Genomic DNA, 20,312 nt, shown 5'->3' with positions numbered 1-20,312 from the left:
AATATCTTATAAGAAGAGAAGTAATTTAGAACATTGCTTTCGATATCAGTCGGGACATTGTTCTTTAATATAATCACATTATTGGAAATTTGTGATAGTTATTTGATTGCACTCGATAAATCTGGGCGCGTTAATACGGTCGATATTTATCGAGTGTATACAAGACAGCCTGCGTAGCTCAGTGGATAGCGCGTCGGACTACGAAGCGAGAGATAGCGCGTTCGAATCTCAGTCGGAGGTTTTTTTTTTTTTTGTGTGTGTGTACTAAATATATACAGAAGTATATATTCTGCATTAGTTATTTTAATAACTTTTATATTTCTCTATGAAGAATATCTTTTGATATTTTCATAGGGTTATATAGGACATATTGTAAGGATCCTAGGAGTTGTTTTCTCTCTAATTCACAAACATATCTGTACACTTCAAGAAAACACATAAAACATACAAAATTTCAAAGTTCAAAAATAAACAATAATCAAAGTTCTGATATTTACATTTGATACATACATACATACAAGGTTTTCACATATATATTTCATACTCAAACCACAACATTGAAACTGAAAATCCTGAAAGTGAATGAAATGTTGAAAGGGTTTTGAAATGAAATAGACTTCAGTTGAATACTTGAAAACTGCTATTTTGAAGAAAGTAAATCTCATTGAATGAAAAGAATTGTAAACTGAGAAGTTGAAAAGAAATATTTGAAATGTGAAATATTAGTGCAGTGCTGAGTGTACATGCAATAAATAAAAAGTATTTATGAGTGAAAATTGAGAAGTTGAAAAGAAATATTTGAAACTTGGAGACTAATTTGTGAAATATTAGTGCAGTGCTGAAAGTACATACAATGAATAAATAGCGTTTATAAGTGAAACTTGGAAACTGATAGGTCAATATTAGTACAGTGCTGAAAGCGTTTATAGGTGAAATTTGAAAGGTTGAAAAGAAACAACTAATATATGAAATATTAGTGCAGTGCGGAAAGTGCATACAGTGAATAAAATGTGTATAGAAGTAGAATAAATTGAAGACTGAATGAAAGTGAAAGCTCAATGTACAATAAATAGGCTTTGCAAAGTGAAAGGAAATATTATTGATCATTGATCACTTTGTACTGAATGAAACTGAATTGAAGTGAAATTGAAAAGTGAACATAAAGCAATTAGTACAAGCTGAAAATAAAAACAAGTGGATAGAAAGTGAATTGATCAAAGTGAGCATATAAGTGTTGCTGTATGAAGTTCTGAGAAAACTTTGATATGTCACTTTCAAAAAGGAACATAGGTGAAATATCAAATGGTGGAGATACCGGAATCTATATAGCTATATGTTGAAAACATAATATCAAGAATAGGCTGAACATTGATAATTCAGTAAAGGAGTTAGACACTTAGTGGTACAATAAAACATTTGCATATAATTCCGGGTATTATATGAACAAGTTCTGAACAGAATATTGTGTGAAGTGATAAAAATAAAGTGAATGTGATGTGATAGTTTGCATAATCAGTCGCAACTAAAGTGAACACAAACAAGCGTAATAAAGAAAACGTGTATAACAGTATAGTGATCGGTTGGTTTGGTGAAATTGATAGTGACATTGTGAAAGGTTGTTGTGAACTTAGAATATATAAGAGATGGCTGAATATATTTCACCGTATGATTTACGCAGACTTACGTTAGAAAGGAGAAGGAAACAAGCACTTCTAGAAGAAGCCATTAGAAAGGAGGAAGAAGTAAAGCAAAGGGAGAAAATGCTTAAACAAGAGAGGTTGAAAAACCTTCAAATGCAAAGAGAATTGCTAATACAACAAAGGAGGGACTTGCGAGTCGACAGAGAAAATAAAGAGGATATAAACCCAAATGAAGAAGAAAGTATATATGAGTATTTGAGCGAACACGGTTTACCCCTGGATGATTTAGTAATTGTAGATGAGTTAGATTTTGAAGAGAGAGAAGCACTTTGTAATTCAACACACGAAGAAGCAAGTATTGCGAAGAGTCTTACAGGTGTAGAAAATCCAGAGAAAGAAATCAATTTATCAGGCGAAATTGAAAGACTTGATATAATGTTGCAGTCATTCAGACATGAGGATGGTTTTGTAAATGATAAAGATGAACATACTGATTCAAGAGACTTTACTGTACACAAAGAAATATCTACCAATGAATACCCTGAACAAATCCATTATCAGAATACTGAAGCTGAAACAAATAAATATATTGAAAAAGACCAAGTGCCAAATGAAACTGTATCAAACAGCATAAGTCATAGAATGACTCAAAAACCAGAAAATCCTGTTTTAGATAGAGATATGGTTAAGGACAATGTACAGACAGGATACAGTAGAAACCAACAGAGGAGTAGAATAGAAGAAGATACTGCGAATCTAGAAGAAGAAATAGCGACAGAAATGTCTGCAAAGAAACAAGATGTTGAAATAGATCAATACTCGAAAGCAACAGAAGTGAGTTACACACAGGCTGAATTGTTGGAGAGATGGAAAGAGTTAGGAAAAGAATTAGAGGAAGTAAATAATAGACAGTTGACAAGAGGAGAAGAGAATAAAGGTAGTGAACATGTTGAAAGGTTTCAGACAGAAACAAAGATTGGTATAAGTACCAAAGGACCTTCACAGCCATCAAGTCATAACGCATATAAACAAAGAACAGATGAAAGTGTTCTTAGAAATGTTAACGATATAGATAGAGGCATGTTAGAGAAACAGAACAGTCGGACAAGACAAAATGCTAAAGTAAAAACAGAACCTGATAGATTAGAGGAGTTACAGAGACAAAAAGATGAAATAGATAGACAGTTAAGGGAAGAAACATTAGAAAGAGATAGAAAGTTATTAAAGGAAAAGACGGAAAGGGAAGAGAAAATACAAGTATTAAAGAACTATAAAGAAAAGAAAGAAAGAGAAAAGACAGAACAGGAGAAGAAAAGAGAGAAACAGAGACAAGAAGAAAGAGAAATTATGGCTCGTATTGAAAGACTCAAAAAAAGAGAGAAAGATATAGATAGAAAGAAAATGCAAAAAGAAGAATTACAGAAAAAGAGTTGTGAAGAATTAGAAGATCAGCGGATGAAGGAAAGATTGAGAGAACTGAACAAAGAAGAAGAGGAGATACAAAAGAGAATACATGAAAAAGAAAAGAAAGAGAAAACCTCCAGTGATGAGAAAGAAAACAAGATTCCAAGTGAAACAGATGTGTTCGCAAAGCTTGAGAAGACTATCCTCGGAAAACCATACTTACCATCATTTGAAGGCAATCAGTTCGAGGAATGGAAGTTAGAAGTATCTTGTTTATTGAAATCAGGATTATACCCAGATTACCTGATAGCCCAGTTAGTTCGGAATTCTCTCAAAGGAAAGACTAGAAGAGTTTTACTTACTTTACAGCCTGGTGCTTCTGCAAGAGAAATTCTAAGAAAAATAGAATCCGTATATGGAAATGTAAAAAGTGGAGATTCTCTTATTCATGATTTCTATTCAGCAAAACAGTCATCAAATGAATCTTGTACAGATTGGGGAATCAGAATTGAAACACTTTTCTATCAAGCCGTTGATAAAGGAGAAGTTGATGAATCTAGAAAAGATGGCAAACTAAAAGAGAGATTTTGGAGAGGATTATTTTCAGAAAGACTGAAGAATGCGACAAGAGTGACTTATGAGTCTAGCGATTCTTTCGAGAAGTTAAGGAAAAAGGCAAGATTGGAGGAAGTTGAAATAGATACAGGAACAGAAAATAGGAAAGAAGCAAGTCCAGGTGAAATAACAGAAGATAAAACAACACAGCCGAAAATACACCAACCGATAAGGACTTCAGAAACAGACTCGAAATTAGACATGATACTTGAGAAAATGAAAGCATTGGAAGAGGAGGTAAAGGAGTTGAAAAGACGCCAGAATTCAGAGGAGAAAAGATACAATAATGGTTTCTCGCAGTCAAGAGGTAGAGCCAGATTCAGAGGAAATGCTGGTTATAGTGCACGGTACAGAGGTAGAGGATATCGAAGTCCATCGCATCAAAATAGAAATAGAAACAAACTTCAATCAGAAAATGAAAGAACCCCGAAAGAGAAGTCTGAACAGAAATCTGAAAAGTCTGATAAGAAAGACAAAGAGACCGACAAGAAGAACAAACCTTTAAACGGGTAAATGTCTCTGTCGCAGGGCAGACCAGAGACTCCCATGAACAAAGCCCTAGGAATGAATTGTATGAAAGAATAGTAGGATCTTGTAATGAAAACGAAATTGAAGTTGAAGGAAATAGAACAGTTGGACTTATAGATACCGGCTCAATGGTTACTACAATAGCAGTAGATTTTTACAAGTCCTTAGACCCTGTACCTCAACTACGTCCATTACAAGACTTTGATTTAGAAATAACCAGTGCTAGCGGAGAGAAACTTCCATACCGAGGATATGTTGAGATAGATGTTAAAATACCATGCCTAACAGACACTGCATTTTCTGTTCCCGCTTTAGTAGTGGCTATGACTGATTACAACAGAAAAGTTCCATTAGTAATTGGCACAAATGTTATTAGACAAGCAAGATTAGAGCTAAAAGATGGAAGTGATATACCAGAAGCATGGAGCAATGCATTTACTTCAATTTGTACAACTAGAGCAGGTATTGCGAAAACTACAAAATCAGTCACTTTACAACCATATGAATCGACTGTAGTGTCAGGTTTTGTGAGAAATATGAGATCATGTGAAGCAGTTGTTACAGAACCATCAGACAATGGATATTCTAGTAAAGTCAATGTATGTCCCAGAGTCGTCAAGCTGAACGAACAAGGAAAAACATCAAGAGTTCCTGTTAAAATATTTAATATGTCAGCTAAAGTTATAACCATTCCAGAGAAAGCTAATATCTGTGAACTACACGAAGTTGATGTCCTCAGGTCAGCTCCCATTAGTCATCCGTCAAAGGCTCAAGTCCACCAGCAAGCAGCATCTGAAAAAGAAAATAAGAAAAATGTTAAACAAGTAGATGGAATAAAGTTAGAAGGATCAAAATTATCAGAAGATCAGATTAAAGAAGTCAATACCTTTTTAAGTAAATGGGATCATATTTTCTCGAAAAGCGTTACTGATTTAGGCTCATGTAATCTGTCAAAACATGAAATCAAACTTGAAACGGAAAAACCATTTAAAGAACCCCATCGTCGCATACCACCGTCATTATTTCAAGAAGTCCGAGAACATTTGAAAGAAATGCTCGAAGCTGGAGCCATCCGAAATAGTGAAAGTCCATATTCATCAAATATAGTTGTAGTCCGCAAGAAAGACGGCACAATTCGCTTCTGCCTAGATTACCGGAAGCTCAATAGTTTGACAATAAAAGATGCTTATGGCATTCCACGCGTTGAAGACACACTCCATCTATTGTCTGGCGCAAAATATTTCACAAAATTGGATCTTAGAAGCGGATACTGGCAGATAGAAATAAGTGAAAAGGACAAACATAAAACTGCATTTCAAGTTGGTACACTTGGCTTTTACGAATTCAACCGGATGCCTTTTGGACTCTGCAACGCACCAGCGACTTTCCAACGTGTGATGGAACGTTGCATGGGTGAAATGAATCTTCGAGACTGCCTAATATATCTGGATGACGTCATAATATTTTCAAAAACTTTCGAAGAACATCTCAGACGCCTTGATGCTGTTTTCACACGTCTAGAAGAACACAACCTGAAGTTAAAGGCATCAAAATGTGAATTCTTTCAATCAAAAGTCACATATTTAGGTCATGTTGTGTCTGAAAACGGAATTGAGACTGATCCAGAAAAGATAACTGCAGTCAAGTCGTGGCCAATACCATCATCAGTCAAAGAGGTTAGAGCATTCCTTGGTTTCACTGGCTATTATCGACGCTTCATCAAGAACTATGCTAGCAAAGCAAGACCTCTTAACGATCTTCTAGTCGGATCTTCTACCACCAAAAAGAGCAAGAAGCAGACAAAGAGCCATAAAGTGGAGAAAACACCGTTTGTTTGGGGACCAACACAACAACAAGCATTCGACAACCTTATTGACGCATTAACACATCCACCTATACTAGCATATGCTGACTACAGTAAGCCGTTTAAGCTTCACACGGATGCTTCTGGAACTGGTCTTGGAGCAGTCCTTTATCAAGAGCAAGATGGATACGATCGCGTTATAGCATATGCAAGTAGAAGCCTAAAACCATCGGAACGTAACTATCCGGCTCATAAACTGGAATATTTAGCACACCATAGGACGACATTTTCACAAAGGAGGGAGTAATGTCATAGGTCATAAAATAAGAATTGTCAAAGGTCTATAGTATCAATACAATTTATATATGATATTCCAATATTTTATGATGCATTCTCCTCTACGACCTATACATCCCAATACAATAATCTACTGACGGATGCCGTACCATACTAATCCTATAACGTCACATAACCCTTCCCGTGAACCCCTTTGTTATTGTTGTCCGCCATTATCTAATAGATAGATTGATAGGCATTGTATAGCAATAAATATATTATATATATATTTCCAGACTTCCTCATAAAGAACCCATTGCACATAAAAGTCCCCCGTGACAGTCATGTGGGGTCAAAAACTAGGTCAACAGGTCAAATCGAAGGAAAAGCTAGTTAACACTTTAGATACCACATTTATGACCATAACTTAATGAAACTTGGTTAGAATGTTAATCTTGATGAGCTTTAGGTCAATAGATCAGGTGAGCGATACAGGGCCTTCATGGCCCTCTTGTTTAAATAAAGTTAATGAATAATGATATCACTTCGTTGGCAGATGAGTTAGCGTCTGATCATATACGTCTGTCATACCCACTATAACTAATTCATCAGTATAAATGAAAACTACAACGCAGTTTAATTGGAAAAGGTTGCGACTTTATTTAAAGATTTCTCATAGCAATAGACAAGATGATATAATTTCTAAAATGCACATACTATAAGAAAGAGCTAAACATATATATTGAAAATAACATAATTTCATTTGTCCCATCGAAAACTGCTAAGGAACAAACAAAATACATTAAATAAATAAGATAAAATTTGAGTCCGGCGAAAGAACAATTATCCCCAGCGATGACTGCAAAGGGAGAAAAATTATTCACTATAAATAGAAGTTGTTAGAGTACAAAAGTACCTTACTTATAACAGAAAACAGTAATCAACAAATTTACATTCTGATGATAGAAAAGAAAAAAATAATCACAAATGTTATACGAGAATTAAGCTGCATGCTACATTCGAATCTGTATATTAAATAATACGATTAAAAGTCGCTTACCATTTGGTACGTTGAACAAATTGATTGTATATTTCTCAAACGGATTACGAGCCCCTCCCGGATTTTAACTTGGACAGGGGGAAACGTGTTTCTGTAGCCAATGTATATCACATTGAAAAGCTCAGACTACGAGTATTCATCGAAATACTGAAAAACGGAACGAATTCAAGCATGCTAAAATATATATCAATATTCTATGACTATCATTTGTCTGTAACTACTTCGTAAAAGCTATGCCTAACTTTGCGAAATGTGGGAGCAGAAGAACACCAAAATAAATGTAAGTGTGTCTTATATACACTTAATATAACAGTGTTTATGAATTAATTTGAAATAACACTGCTCATCGTAATCAAATGCAACGTATGAAGGAAATGTCACTGGTACCAGATCAGAAAGAAAATGCCTCCGTATGTGTTATACCCTACCCCTAGGTATTCTATAAGAACCATGGTCATGAACGGGAAAGTGCACTAACCCGTTTCAATCGTACATTTCTCAACTTAAACGCGCAGTTCGGTGAATGGGTACTTAGTATATTGAACAAGCGATAATTTATCTTCCATCGTGCACCAGTCACATTGTCTCAATATTTCATATTGCTGAGATTATCAACATATTTTATGCTTTCGTCAACGTTACTGAAAAAACTTGCTTGACCTTCCCTAGAGGTCTAGAGGTCTAGAGGTCACGGCAGTGTGCTCATGTTTGGCGAAACGTAAACAAACACAAACAGAATTTAAAATAATCACAAGTTTACACTAAAACTCGAAATGATGAATGAAATTCATCTTGTATGTGATCTTTAATTTGAAATCGTTCATTGGTCTGCATCTGTTCTGTTTATTTTATTCATTTTGCACATTTATGCTGCATTTTCACATTTTAGCGAACACGTGTAGTAAAATGACGATTGACATACATTTTCACAACAGTCAATCAGAATGGTTTTGTAATCTATAACAGAACTTCACCAGGAAAGTTCAAACAAGTTTTGAAATAACTATAAACTACGCGTTGTTTTTCTAAGGTAAAATGTATTGAAAAAATATGACCGGTACACAATGGAAGATAAATTACCACTTGTTTGATATCCATAGTACACATTTACCGCAATGCGTGTTATAGGTATGAAATGCGCGACTGAAACGGGTTAGTATATTTTCCCGTTCATGACCATGGTTCTTATAGAATACCTAGGGGTTGGGTATAACACGTACGGAGTCTTTTTCTTTCTGATCTGGTGCCGGTGGGAAATGTGCAGGGAACAGTGACTCACGGTACGCTTTACTCATGTCACTGACCATTTATTTTACTAAAGTACCGAAGATAGGTTTGCACTATGAAACAAAGGCATGTACAGTCAAATGAGAACTTCACGTATCATGGGGGTGAGCAAAACATGCGACCCAGACGTCTATAGCGGACTAGCCACTAAGCAGAATAACTGAAAATAGATATTAAGTCGAGTCTTCAAAAATCCTACTGCCTTCAACCTATGACGTCATCTAATGACAAAAATTGAGGTCCACCTTCGACGTCAGGTAATGACACAAAATTGTGACTTACGACTATGCTGGAATGCCAATTTTTGAAATTAGTTAAAATGAACTCATATTTAAACAGTATCTACAATTCACTTGGCCCTCAATCCCCAACCGAATTATCTAGTGGCTTCTATCCAATTTCGGCCGAGAAATTGTAAGCATCCATGAACACACAAGTGCAGACCCACAATTGAGACTTATACGCCGACAAACTATGAAAAGGCTTCTGCTAACACTGTTAAGGCTCATGACATTGTTTCCGAACAAATATAAACTATTGTCGGTGGTCGAAAGCTATTCAAAGTGGCGAACCATTAACCAAGGCTAATAGACTATTTACCTCACTACACAGAGCACTAACGGAACCATGACTGTTCAATTTACTTGATTCCATACCGGGTTGAGCAGAACTCAACATTTACATATCGTCACCTTATTTCCACAATGCACCAAGTGCCATTTTAGCAATTTTGGGAAATGCAAATCAAAAATTTAAGTACCAATAACTTTGCAACTATTGGGTCAAAAAAATAGAAAATTTCAGAACTTGTTTAGTTTGTATTCTTCAGACTTATGTAAAAATTTCAAAAGAATCGATAAAACAGAATTTTAAAAAATTAAAATAATGATTTTAAAAAATCACATGAAAATGAATATTAAAGTATTGAAATTTAATTCCAAAATGCAACTTCGAGTTAGGCCGTTATGGAATGATGAGAACTTTCAAAATATAGGTAAATCTGCCTTGCAAACTGTCTTTTCCGATGTTTAACACTGACTACATTATTGCAATGAATGTTCACACAGAGTCATACTTATTAAAGTCTTAATGAAAACTGAAAAAGCCCCAGTAACTTTCAACAAAGAACTATTTAACAATTTTCTATAATGCAATAATCCGAAATGATCTCCTTACAAAAATTCTTTGTCAAATTCCTAACAACCGATACTGAATGGCTTTCAATATACAATGCAACCAGTGTTACCTGCTAAACTAACATTCAAGAAATAACTTCCATCTCAGCATCTTTATAATGAAAATTGTAACAAAACCAAAAAGACGCAGTATACCAGACTTTAGGCCTATATATTTCACCATTACCAGAATCAGCTTTTAAAAAACATAACTATGTAACTTTTGATTAATTTTAGAATAAAACATCAATAGTATGAAACTTTATAGGTAGTGAAGATATCTAAAATGACTCCTTAACACAAATTCGCAACAGCAGGATGAATACTGCATAATTTCAACATACAATACTTTAAAGATAATAGAAATTTAAAGGTATACTTTACCCAAATCTCATACAAATACTGCATACTATTTAAATAACATATAATCAACAAGTTTATGTGTATGAACAGTACTATGCATTCGGATTAAAATAGTACACCCTGTATACATGTAAAGCTGAATACAGTATAAATGTGTGTGTCAACTAAAAACACATAATGTTTTTAAACAGCCAACTGTTACTCTGGGACATTTTGATTACACCAGTTACTGTTGCCAGCGTCTTAAATGTTTTAGATATAAGAAACACTAGACTGTATACTTCTTGAAACAGTAAAGTATTTTTAATGTTACTATGGACACTATCATTTTTTTGTATAAAAGACGGCCTGGACAACAAAACTTCTATAATATCTCGCCATTATCGTTATCAATTATGAATCTTTTCAGTGCAAATGTAATTATGTAATTCCTATTTTGGGACCAAAGTGAGTTCGACATAATGGTTAACTAAATGTAATACTAATCCTTAAACACTGGCTATTTCATTGCTTCTTCGGCCAGCCATCGGCATGATATGCAGTTTTATCAATAGAAAAAATAGGCCTGTCAGATTGTACATATTCAACTTTCTTTTGCTGAAAAAGTCTTAAAAATTTGCCTTTAGTAACTGAAAGGACATTATCTAGATAAAAACATATTACCAAACTGTTTGTATTATTTCTACAAACCTCTTGCTCACCCTTTGTATAGAATTTGTCCTGCAAGTATTGTTCATATTTTTGTCTAATGCTTTCATCTATATGCTCGAAATCATCAACCATCTCTTCACAAGTGTCACATTTGTCTTTCATAGGTATATTGAATTCTATTTTATATGTTTTGGAACATTCTTTTTCAGCAGTTTTAATCCATTATATTGGTATTGAACAATATATGTCATACATCTCAGCCACTGACAAACACTCTAGGTATTCCCTTTTGGTAAATATAGTGGTTCGGTATGAATTCTGGAATTCGTTGGTCATTAACCCCATAAATGTTATTGATCAAAAGTGTGAACTGACCGTTTTTTGGACACTATTGTTTCTCTATTTATACACTATATATACCACTAATAAAAACAATAAAACACTAGTCTTACACTGAAAGAACAATCAAGTACAAAAACAACCCAGAAATGTACTACACATTAACATTGAGTTTGCAGCAAAGGTTGCGCTCTTTTGGCACAAATTATATATACCACTAATTTATGAAATTGTAAAAAGCAATAAATAGCAAGTAAAATATTCACTATTTGCAATAAATACTCTGCAAAAGCTGTTTCAAAGTATGTACCTTTTTAGTTGAAACTTCGCCATGTCCCTCATAATGTTGACAATATCATTGGCGTTTCAATATGTGGCATTGTGGAAATTACCTATATTGTGTTTTCAATGACTTAGGGCTTTGTGGAAATGCGATTTACTCTAGTTATATACGTTCCACAAGGAAACAATCAGGAGATTATAATAGAGCTCGGCGAGACGAAAAAAATGATACCAAACACTCCAAATTGACCAAAACTGACATATGGCGTTGTGGAAATCAAGCGACGATATGCTACAAGTACAAAAAAACTCTAGATCGTGATCGGCATATATACTAATATAGTGGCTCGTAGCAATTACGTACATTTGTGAGAAAATTAAGGTTCAGTTAATCATGCATTTCTCCCTTATCAAAGATAAAGGAACATAAGTTTAAATTTAAGATCAAATGTCAGAACATGCAAAAGATATAAAAACTCGCCGAGATAAGCGATAGACATAACAGAAACTTAAGTTCTGAAGTTATGATGTCTACCATACTACTGCTGGTTTTTGGCTCAGCTCTTTTGGCTTCAGGTATGTTGTATTTTCTTGATACTATTTAAATTGCTTTAAAGTATGCGTTAATTCACGAATTATTGCTTTAAACGTCTTACGTATTCGAGAATTATTGCTTTGAACTCTATTATGTATATGCGGATAATTGTTTGAAATTATATGCATACGCAAATAATTGCTTTGAAGTTAATTATACGTGTTCGTGGATTCCGATGTGAAATATGTAGTATATCCTTTATTTATGTATTAACCGCTCATTACATCATATAGATTAAATAAAATATCAGGTTGCCTTTTTATTTAAGAAATAATTTATAGCAAAAGAGTGCTTTAACACTATTTACGCACGATGGGTGGTAATACGTTGGGCGCAATAATTTCACGAGGGCTGTGCCCTCGTGAAATTATTTGAACAACGTATTACCATCCGAGTGTATAAATAGTGTTATAGTTCAAACATCGTTTTTATCCAATGACAAGCGAGGGATTTTCAAAAAAGTAACCAAGTTATTTCATATTGTTTCATAACTGAAGAATCTGATCCACTTAATCATGAAGTAATTCAAAATTAATGAGTATTCATTGTTCCGCCTACTATGGATTTCCCACATTCTAGGAGGCGGAGCAATTACCAAAGCAGGGACTGCAGTGTCTGTGTAATAAACGGACCAAATAGATAAATGAGCCGTGCCATGAGAAAACCAACGTAGTGGGTTTGCGACCAGCATGGATCCAGACCAGCCTGCGCGTCCTCACAGTCTGGTCAGGATCCATGCTGTTCGCTAACAGTTTCTCTAATTACAATAGGCTTTGAAAGCGAACAGCAAGGATCCTGACCAGACGTCTGGCGCGGCTCAAATATCAAATTATGTTTTTAGTTTCATTTTAATACAAGTTGTACTTTCATAGTTCTAGTTTGACCTTTCTGCACCTTGTACTACCTCTACTGGTCTAAAAATAAACCAGGGTGTGCTTAGATTCTACTTTGTCTTGTTTTATTTATACATGTAGTTGCTTGAATTGAACTGTTAGATCATTACGAGTTAAACCTGCATATTATATTTCCTTTGAATAAGAATATAAAATTGTGTTCCACAAACTACTCGATAAGACTTAGTCGTTTACTATGTATTTATGATATAAACTAAATTAAAATCTTCCAGCACTGGATCAACCGCTGTTTTGCTAACGTTGGCACTAAAATGACCTTGTATAAAGTTGTAGTAAACATGTACTTCTCCATCATCAGTGAAGATAAGACTAGCCAATGAATTAACAGAAGGCGTGGTTAGTTTACTTCAGGGAGAGCTTTTTGCGGTTTTGACCTGTCAGTTAAATGAAACGGGGCGTTAAACTATAAGCCGGTTATAGATACACTTCTTGAACTTCTAAATGCATTAAGTTTTGCCTTCACTACGCTACGCTCCGTTTCGGCAAACTTAATTGCATTAGAAGTTCAATAAATGATCTATAACCTATACTTAAAACACACTTTTGCTATAAATTATTTTGATTCTGATATGCCCGTAATCGCAAACACTAGATGAAATATTGAAGCGCTCTTTCTTGGTCACAACAAAAAAACTGACGTCACCGCACGTAAACGTGACGTCGTTCTTGCGTAAGAGTGTTTTAATTAGAATTTATTTTAAATTTGTAGAACGCGGACAGTGGACTAGAAGCTTTAAAAAGTCTGCAGATTGCATATCTACCAAATATTGCATTTGCGTTTACAGAAAAATCATGAAACGTTTCTTTTTTATTCTTTTTGTGAGGTTTTTACCTATATTGATTAGTAATATAATTATACAGTTTATGTCATGATTTACTTTAAGATAACGAAGACCCTTATCTATTTTGCCTTCAATACATTAAGGTATTGGACCCGTAAAAGACAATTAAAAAGATTTATTATCCGTAAGCAACTTCGGATTTCTCAGCTTTTTAAGAAATGTCATGTGCTCGTTCAGCCCCTAGCAATTGAAATATTTATTAAACACATTTCAAAGCTATGTTAAATACAGGTAAACCTTTTCAGAAATGTTTTATTGTGACATAAATATTATTCTAGTATACAGCGCGTGTCCTTCTGGGTGGAGCCCTTATGGTGGAAAATGTTACCTGATTCAGACGGAAATACAAAATTGGGCAGATGCTCGGGTATGTTGTTCACTATAACAACAAAATCAAAGTCTTACTTTAAATTAATGCTGTGGTCAAACTATTTCCCAGTGTCATGTTAGAAACAGAATTATGAAAAAAATGAAGGTCACCATGCTTAGTCAGGGTTTATCTTCATTGAATATGCAAATTTGAAGAAAATCAAGTTTTAAGGGCAGATAACTCTTAAACAATCACGGTGACCTTCGATTGTTTTTACATTTTTCCGTTTCCAACATAAAACTGTGTTCATATACAAAGTTTGAACAAATTCTATGTTCTGTTGTTGGGAAATTTTTGCCCCATCTCTCATACAAGAAACTGCAGCAAGTGTCTTTAAATACAGAATGACTCTAGGCAAGAGATGACCAAACGTGCGCACCATAAACCGGTTTATTTGTTTGTTTGTTTTGGGTTTAACGCCGTTTTTCAACAGTATTTCAGTCATGTAACGGCGGGCAGTTAATCAGTGTTCCTGGATTCTGTACCAGTACAAACCTGTTCTCCGCAAGTAACTGCCAACTTCCCCACATGAATTATCAGAGGTGGAGGACTAATGAGTTCAGACATAATGTCGTTTATCAAATAGTCACGGAGAACATACGCCTCGCCCGAGGATCGAACTCGCGACCCTGCGATCCGTAGACCAACGCTCTTACCTACTGAGCTAAGCGGGCGGGCTATAAACCGGTTTAAGCTCCCCAGTGGTGTTTTTGCCACTGACCGTTCCAAGGCGGTGCCCCACTGTGTTCTTTTGTTTGTCCGTTTTGTCCTTGTGTGTTGACTTTGTGTGCGCGCGTGTGTGTATGCTTATTGTTCATCTTGTCCTTATGTGTTGGCTTTGAGTGTGTGTGTTTGTGTTGTTCGTTTTGTCCTGATGTGTAAGCTTTGTGTGTGTGTGTGTGTGTGTGTGTGGTGCACGCGTTTGCGTGCTGGGGGGTTCGTTTTGAGGAGGCTGCGCTTTTGGTGCGTGGCATTCCCTGTTTGATATTTCTCTTTGTTTTTTTGTAAATCATATACTAGTAGTACCTTGTTTGTTTGTTTGTATGTTTGGTTTGGGTTTAACGCCGTTTTTCAACAATATTTCAGTCATATAACGGCGGGCAGTTAACCTAACCAGTGTTCCTAGATTCTGTACCAGTACAAACCTGTTCTCCGCAAGTAACTGCCAACTTCTCGACATGAATCAGATGTGGATGACTAATGATTTCAGACACAATGTCATTTATCAAATAGTCACGGAGAACATACGCCCGCCCGAGGATCGAACTCACGACCCCGCGATCCGTAGACAAACGAGCTAAATGGGCGGGCTTTGTATGTTAATCCAATAATCGCGAATTAACTTGATGTTTGCTATTTCGCGTGATATTAACTCAAGCTGTCTTGAAAAAAGATCAAATTTAACGGAAAGAGTATTTAATACATATATACAAGAAAAGTGAGTAAAGTCTTGTGACAGTTTGCCAACGACATCTAGGTCACGTCGATTGTTTGACGAATGCTCCTTCATCTAAATGATTGTCTTTGTTATCGAAGATTGTTTGCAAAGGAGTAATATAAGTCAGTGTTGATGAAAAACCTAAATTATCTGTAAACTTTAACACCCATGAAAATTGAAAACAAAAACAAAAAACATTTGAGTCACGCCCTGAGAAAAACAAAATAGTGCGTTTGCAACAAGCATGGATCCAGACCAGCATGCGCATCCGCGAAGTCTGGTCAGGATCCATACTGTTAGCTTTCAAATCCTATTGGAGTTGGAGAAACTGTTAGCGAACAGCATTGTTCCTGGTCATACTACGCGGATGCGCGTGCTGGTCTGGACCCATGCTGGTCGCAAACGCACTATGTTGGTTTTTTCATGATGCAGCTCACTTTGCTACCGGAATGGTTATCTTCTACAATTACTTCAGTTTTCTTAACCCCCCCCCCCCCCCACCCAAACAAAACAACAGATTTACGAGAAAATGGGCATCTTTTGCTATATATTTAGGTCTTACATGAATGTTTTTACTTTCACAGAATTAGTGGTCACTTTTTCTTGTCGTCGACCACTGTGTCCATATTGAAAAATTTAGAACGGTTTACAACCTTAGCTAAACACTGAATGTTTCCATCCACATTAAGTTGTTACTAACACCGGAATCTGATATTTGTGTCAGTAATAGAATAATTGTAAAGAACCGCATGTATTTTGGAAAAAAGAATACTTTTTGATAAAAAAAAAAACAACACCACATATTTCACTCAATGTAGAGACGTTTCAGCTTTAAGCCATTTTTAGGCAAACATGAAGATATTCTACTGTAATCAGATTATAAATGAATCGGAAACTTGTTACACATTTATTGATCGTTCCTTCATTCCAAATATCTTAAGTTTGCACCGGGCTGGATGATGATATGGCACCCAATGGTAAAATCACTTTTCCAGTTAATCTATTTTAGTAACCTGAACAGGAATCTATATCTTCACCCTGTACTACTATCGTGACCAGTTCATAAATATTTGAATCAATCACATTTTCCCTTTATTTCAGCTTATGTGTAAGTGGCACAACAGCGATCTGATCACCATTGAGACACAAGGAGAACAGGATTGGTTTAGAAATCAGGCTCTGAAATTTAATTGTGAGTAGTGTGTTAAAAATCAAAGAATGTCTAAGCAAACGCCTTAATTTGCTCACATACATTGTAGCGCGATGGAAGAGGAATTTACCCGAATTTCAAATATAAAAGTTAAGGGTAAGTTAAGGTCAGGGTAGATTTCTCGGAAGCACAGCGCACCAAAAACATAGCCCTAGAGCCACGCATTTACATATTAGGCCCACAACAAAAAGAAGCTGTAATGAAAAAAATATTTCAGACGGGCTGCTTCAAACATCCAACAAGTATATATTAAATTATGCTAAATATTGATGGAGGGGAAGGAAACGGCAAGGGGCGAAATGGGGTCGGGGGTGGGGGTCAGGGGGAGGAATCCGAAGGGGTAAGTTGAACAAGGACAAATATACAAGGGAATGCCATGTTCTTTAAAAACAGTCGCACTACAGTGTAAACCACAACAGCGCAGACACTCATGTACCAAAGAAAAACACACAACTACGATCAACTAAATAACATAGAAAAACGAACAAGCAACACATAAGAAAACAGTAGGGCACCCTTATAGACTCACAAGCATACAAACGCACCCACACACGTAGGAAAAAACAATCAAGCACCGTCTTGGGATTCGGCTGCCAAAACAAAGGGGTGTCACGAAAACTTACTAAAAGTAAAGGGAGAGAGGATGCAAATGCAAGGGAAAAGAGAGGACAATAGGGGGAGTGGGGCGGAGGAAAAACGCTTACAACAAACAAGAAAACATACGCAACAGACAATACAAGACAGACAAAACAAAATAAATATTTACTGAAATTTGAATGGGTATGTTTGAAACTTACCTTCTTAAATTAGAATTTTGATGTGTTTGCAATTGCAAATATCCAGCTGGAAATGCGTTTGAAATATATCACTTTCCATTCTAAATTTCTATAATGAACTTGTCCGTCTCCAGTTTGGACATCACCATTAACTTTTAAAAGGGGTGCTTACAAAAAATGTACTGGCTGAATAGCGAACAGTGCAGATCGTATCCAGCATGGTGAGGAATAAACATCAGCGGCATATTTGATCATAAATATTTCATTACATACTAAGTGATAGAGTAAATGAACTGTAGTGAAAATGGAATAATTGATTTTGATGACAAAAGTAACTGCAAATTTCATGATAATGAAAAATGTCAAGCAAATAAACGTGATGTTACCTTTATATCTATATGCATTACTTACTAAAATAAGAAATAGTTGAAGAAAAAAGAAACCCGATAATTGACTTCTTTCACAATGGTGCAAGTTTACTGAATAGTACATAAGGGGATAAAAACAAATTATTGTGTGTTATGTATACGCTGTTACCAAGGTCACGGTCTATGTGCGATATTTGAATATGCGATTACTGTTGTCGTAGGGTAAAATGTAAACATATTTTCTCAATGGTCCTATAACCAACGACAGAATACATGCAATGTAACCAACGACAGAATACATGCGGTGTAACCAACGACAGAATATATGTGGTATAACCAGCGACAGATTGAAGAAAAATGAACGAAGCATGGATTTCAGTGACACCTTTATGAACAATTGAAATTTACCTGTGATTAAGTATTACTTGTCGTTGTACATTTTGTTTCAGACACAGAGAATGATGATGGTTTCTGGCTTGGTGCCACCGACTGGGAGAGTCGAGATACCTGGATTTGGGAACCAACAAACAGCCAATGACATATACAGCTTGGGGTGGTGCTCCTGCTCCTCAACCAAACAACAGAAACGGCAGTGAATACTGTCTAGCTGCATTGAAAATATTTGATTTTTTGTGGAGTGATGAGTTTTGCAACTGGCAAAGAGTTGGATATGTATGTGAGATGGCGTAAGTAGTAATCTGTATTTACATCTCTTAAATGAACATAGTTTGTTATCTATGTACACAGATGGGAACTGAAAAACGTGGTCTCTTAATGAAAGTTGCCTCCTCATAGACATGGCCTTTTGGGCAAGTTTGACTGTATAAACAAGGTTTACTGTCACTATATAAAAGTACAGTGCCACTTCAATACGGAGTTATAAGAGATGACAAACAATTACCATTATCACAGAACAAATCTGAAATCTCACAGCTAATCGGATATTATATACTGCTTTCTTTTAAACTATGCTTTTACTAAAACTATGATAGTAAAGCAGTTACTATAACGCATGACTTCAGAATTGGTAAATAATGTGAAACAAATTTCGCTTTTATCAAATAAGTGAATAGAATTAGCAGCGGTATTCCAGGCGAGATAAAAATGTACGTCACTATTGAACTTTAGTAAGAATTATTCATTTTCATGCTTACAACATTAATTATGAAAATATTTCTACGTAACATTTATAATTATGGGACTTGGTAGAAAAAGTAATTTGTAACAGGCTCTTTTGTTCGTGCGTTCTCATAACACGTGCTCAAAACTAGTTTTGCATTAGAATGATATTACAATTACTGCATGAGGAAAGTGGGTTGACAGTTTACGTTAAAAGGAATTTGTAATAGTACATGTGCCCTTACGGGTTTTTAGCATGATAGTGTAAGATAACAAATTTTAACAAATTATATATATGTGTCTTTGTTTTACTTAAAAGTAATCTTGCATAGAACCTTTTTCAGCATGATGTAAGCGTTTTATGTAGTAGAGATGGTACCAAAAAGTTCATAATAAAAGATATTGGCGAATTAAACTTTCTTGCAGGGCCTTAGCACAACTTTAATACTTGTCAGTGTTAGCCATGAGAAAAGTGTGCATATTGTATATCGAATACAAAGAGTTTTAAAAAATTGTAATTCATATTTTGTCTGCATGTTCAATTGTTGGGAAAAGGACCTGTTTAGTTTTTCTTCACTTTCCGTCACTGTTTATGATAGGCTTCAATTTATTGATCAATTTGTTCCACTTAGATTTTCTTGGGTAGGTACCATCTCTATACTATAGATGTTGTTGCAAGTTTGCAATTACATGTGTTGTCTACTTATTTGAGTAATTAAGATGATACTTTAATATAGAATGTATACAGGTGTGTTAAGAACGTTATAAAGTTATAGTTTTACAACGGTTTGTTCCCTTCCATCGATCAAAGGTTTATTTTTTTGTTTTATGAATTCTACAAACCACATGAAAATTGTGTAACGCAAGTACAGATGAAAATAAAATAAACGATCGTATTGTCAACCATTTAATAACATTTCCAAGATTGAATAATTCGATTGAATAATTCTTTTTATAACTGCTCAGTATTGTAATACATATAAATCGTTTTTCATTCCAGGGAATCAACAGCACCAATTGTCGGATAGGAAGTAGCTACCAGCTGTCGGATTGCAAGTAGCTCTCCTCCTTGTGCAATGTATATATTTAAAATCAATAAAGGTTTCCATAGCCGGATAAAGTGTTTCTTTTGTTATCTTAATATATTGATTATATTTGTCTAAAATATTTTTAAAATGATTCGTAGGCCAACTCGGAATTTCAACAACCGTTTTGAATTGCGAGAAAAAAAATTGCTGTGTCCCCTAAAATGAGTA

At 35.2% G+C, this 20,312-nt stretch overlaps 1 protein-coding gene and 1 pseudogene across 1 annotated transcript; both read left to right on the top strand.

Moving 5' to 3' along the window:
- The first annotated feature begins 1,643 nt into the window (after positions 1 to 1,643).
- On the top strand, positions 1,644 to 4,320 carry LOC128557423 (trichohyalin-like). The gene has a single exon (XM_053544796.1). The coding sequence runs from the start codon at positions 1,644 to 1,646 to the stop codon at positions 4,170 to 4,172; it is 2,529 nt and encodes an 842-aa protein (XP_053400771.1). The 3' UTR covers positions 4,173 to 4,320.
- A 7,590-nt stretch (positions 4,321 to 11,910) lies between these two features.
- On the top strand, positions 11,911 to 18,646 carry LOC128557230 (perlucin-like protein; annotated as a pseudogene).
- The last annotated feature ends 1,666 nt before the right edge of the window (positions 18,647 to 20,312 follow it).

The sequence above is a fragment of the Mercenaria mercenaria genome, chromosome 5 (assembly GCF_021730395.1).
Source record: "Mercenaria mercenaria strain notata chromosome 5, MADL_Memer_1, whole genome shotgun sequence".
NCBI lineage: Eukaryota > Metazoa > Mollusca > Bivalvia > Venerida > Veneridae > Mercenaria > Mercenaria mercenaria.
Note: the sequence above shows the minus strand (reverse complement) of the source record. Positions and strands in the feature narration are given on the sequence as shown.

What these genes read in the sequence shown, in the direction of transcription:
- LOC128557423 (XM_053544796.1), top strand. Translation starts at nt 1,644, where the DNA reads ATGGCTGAATATATTTCACCGTATGATTTACGCAGACTTACGTTAGAA.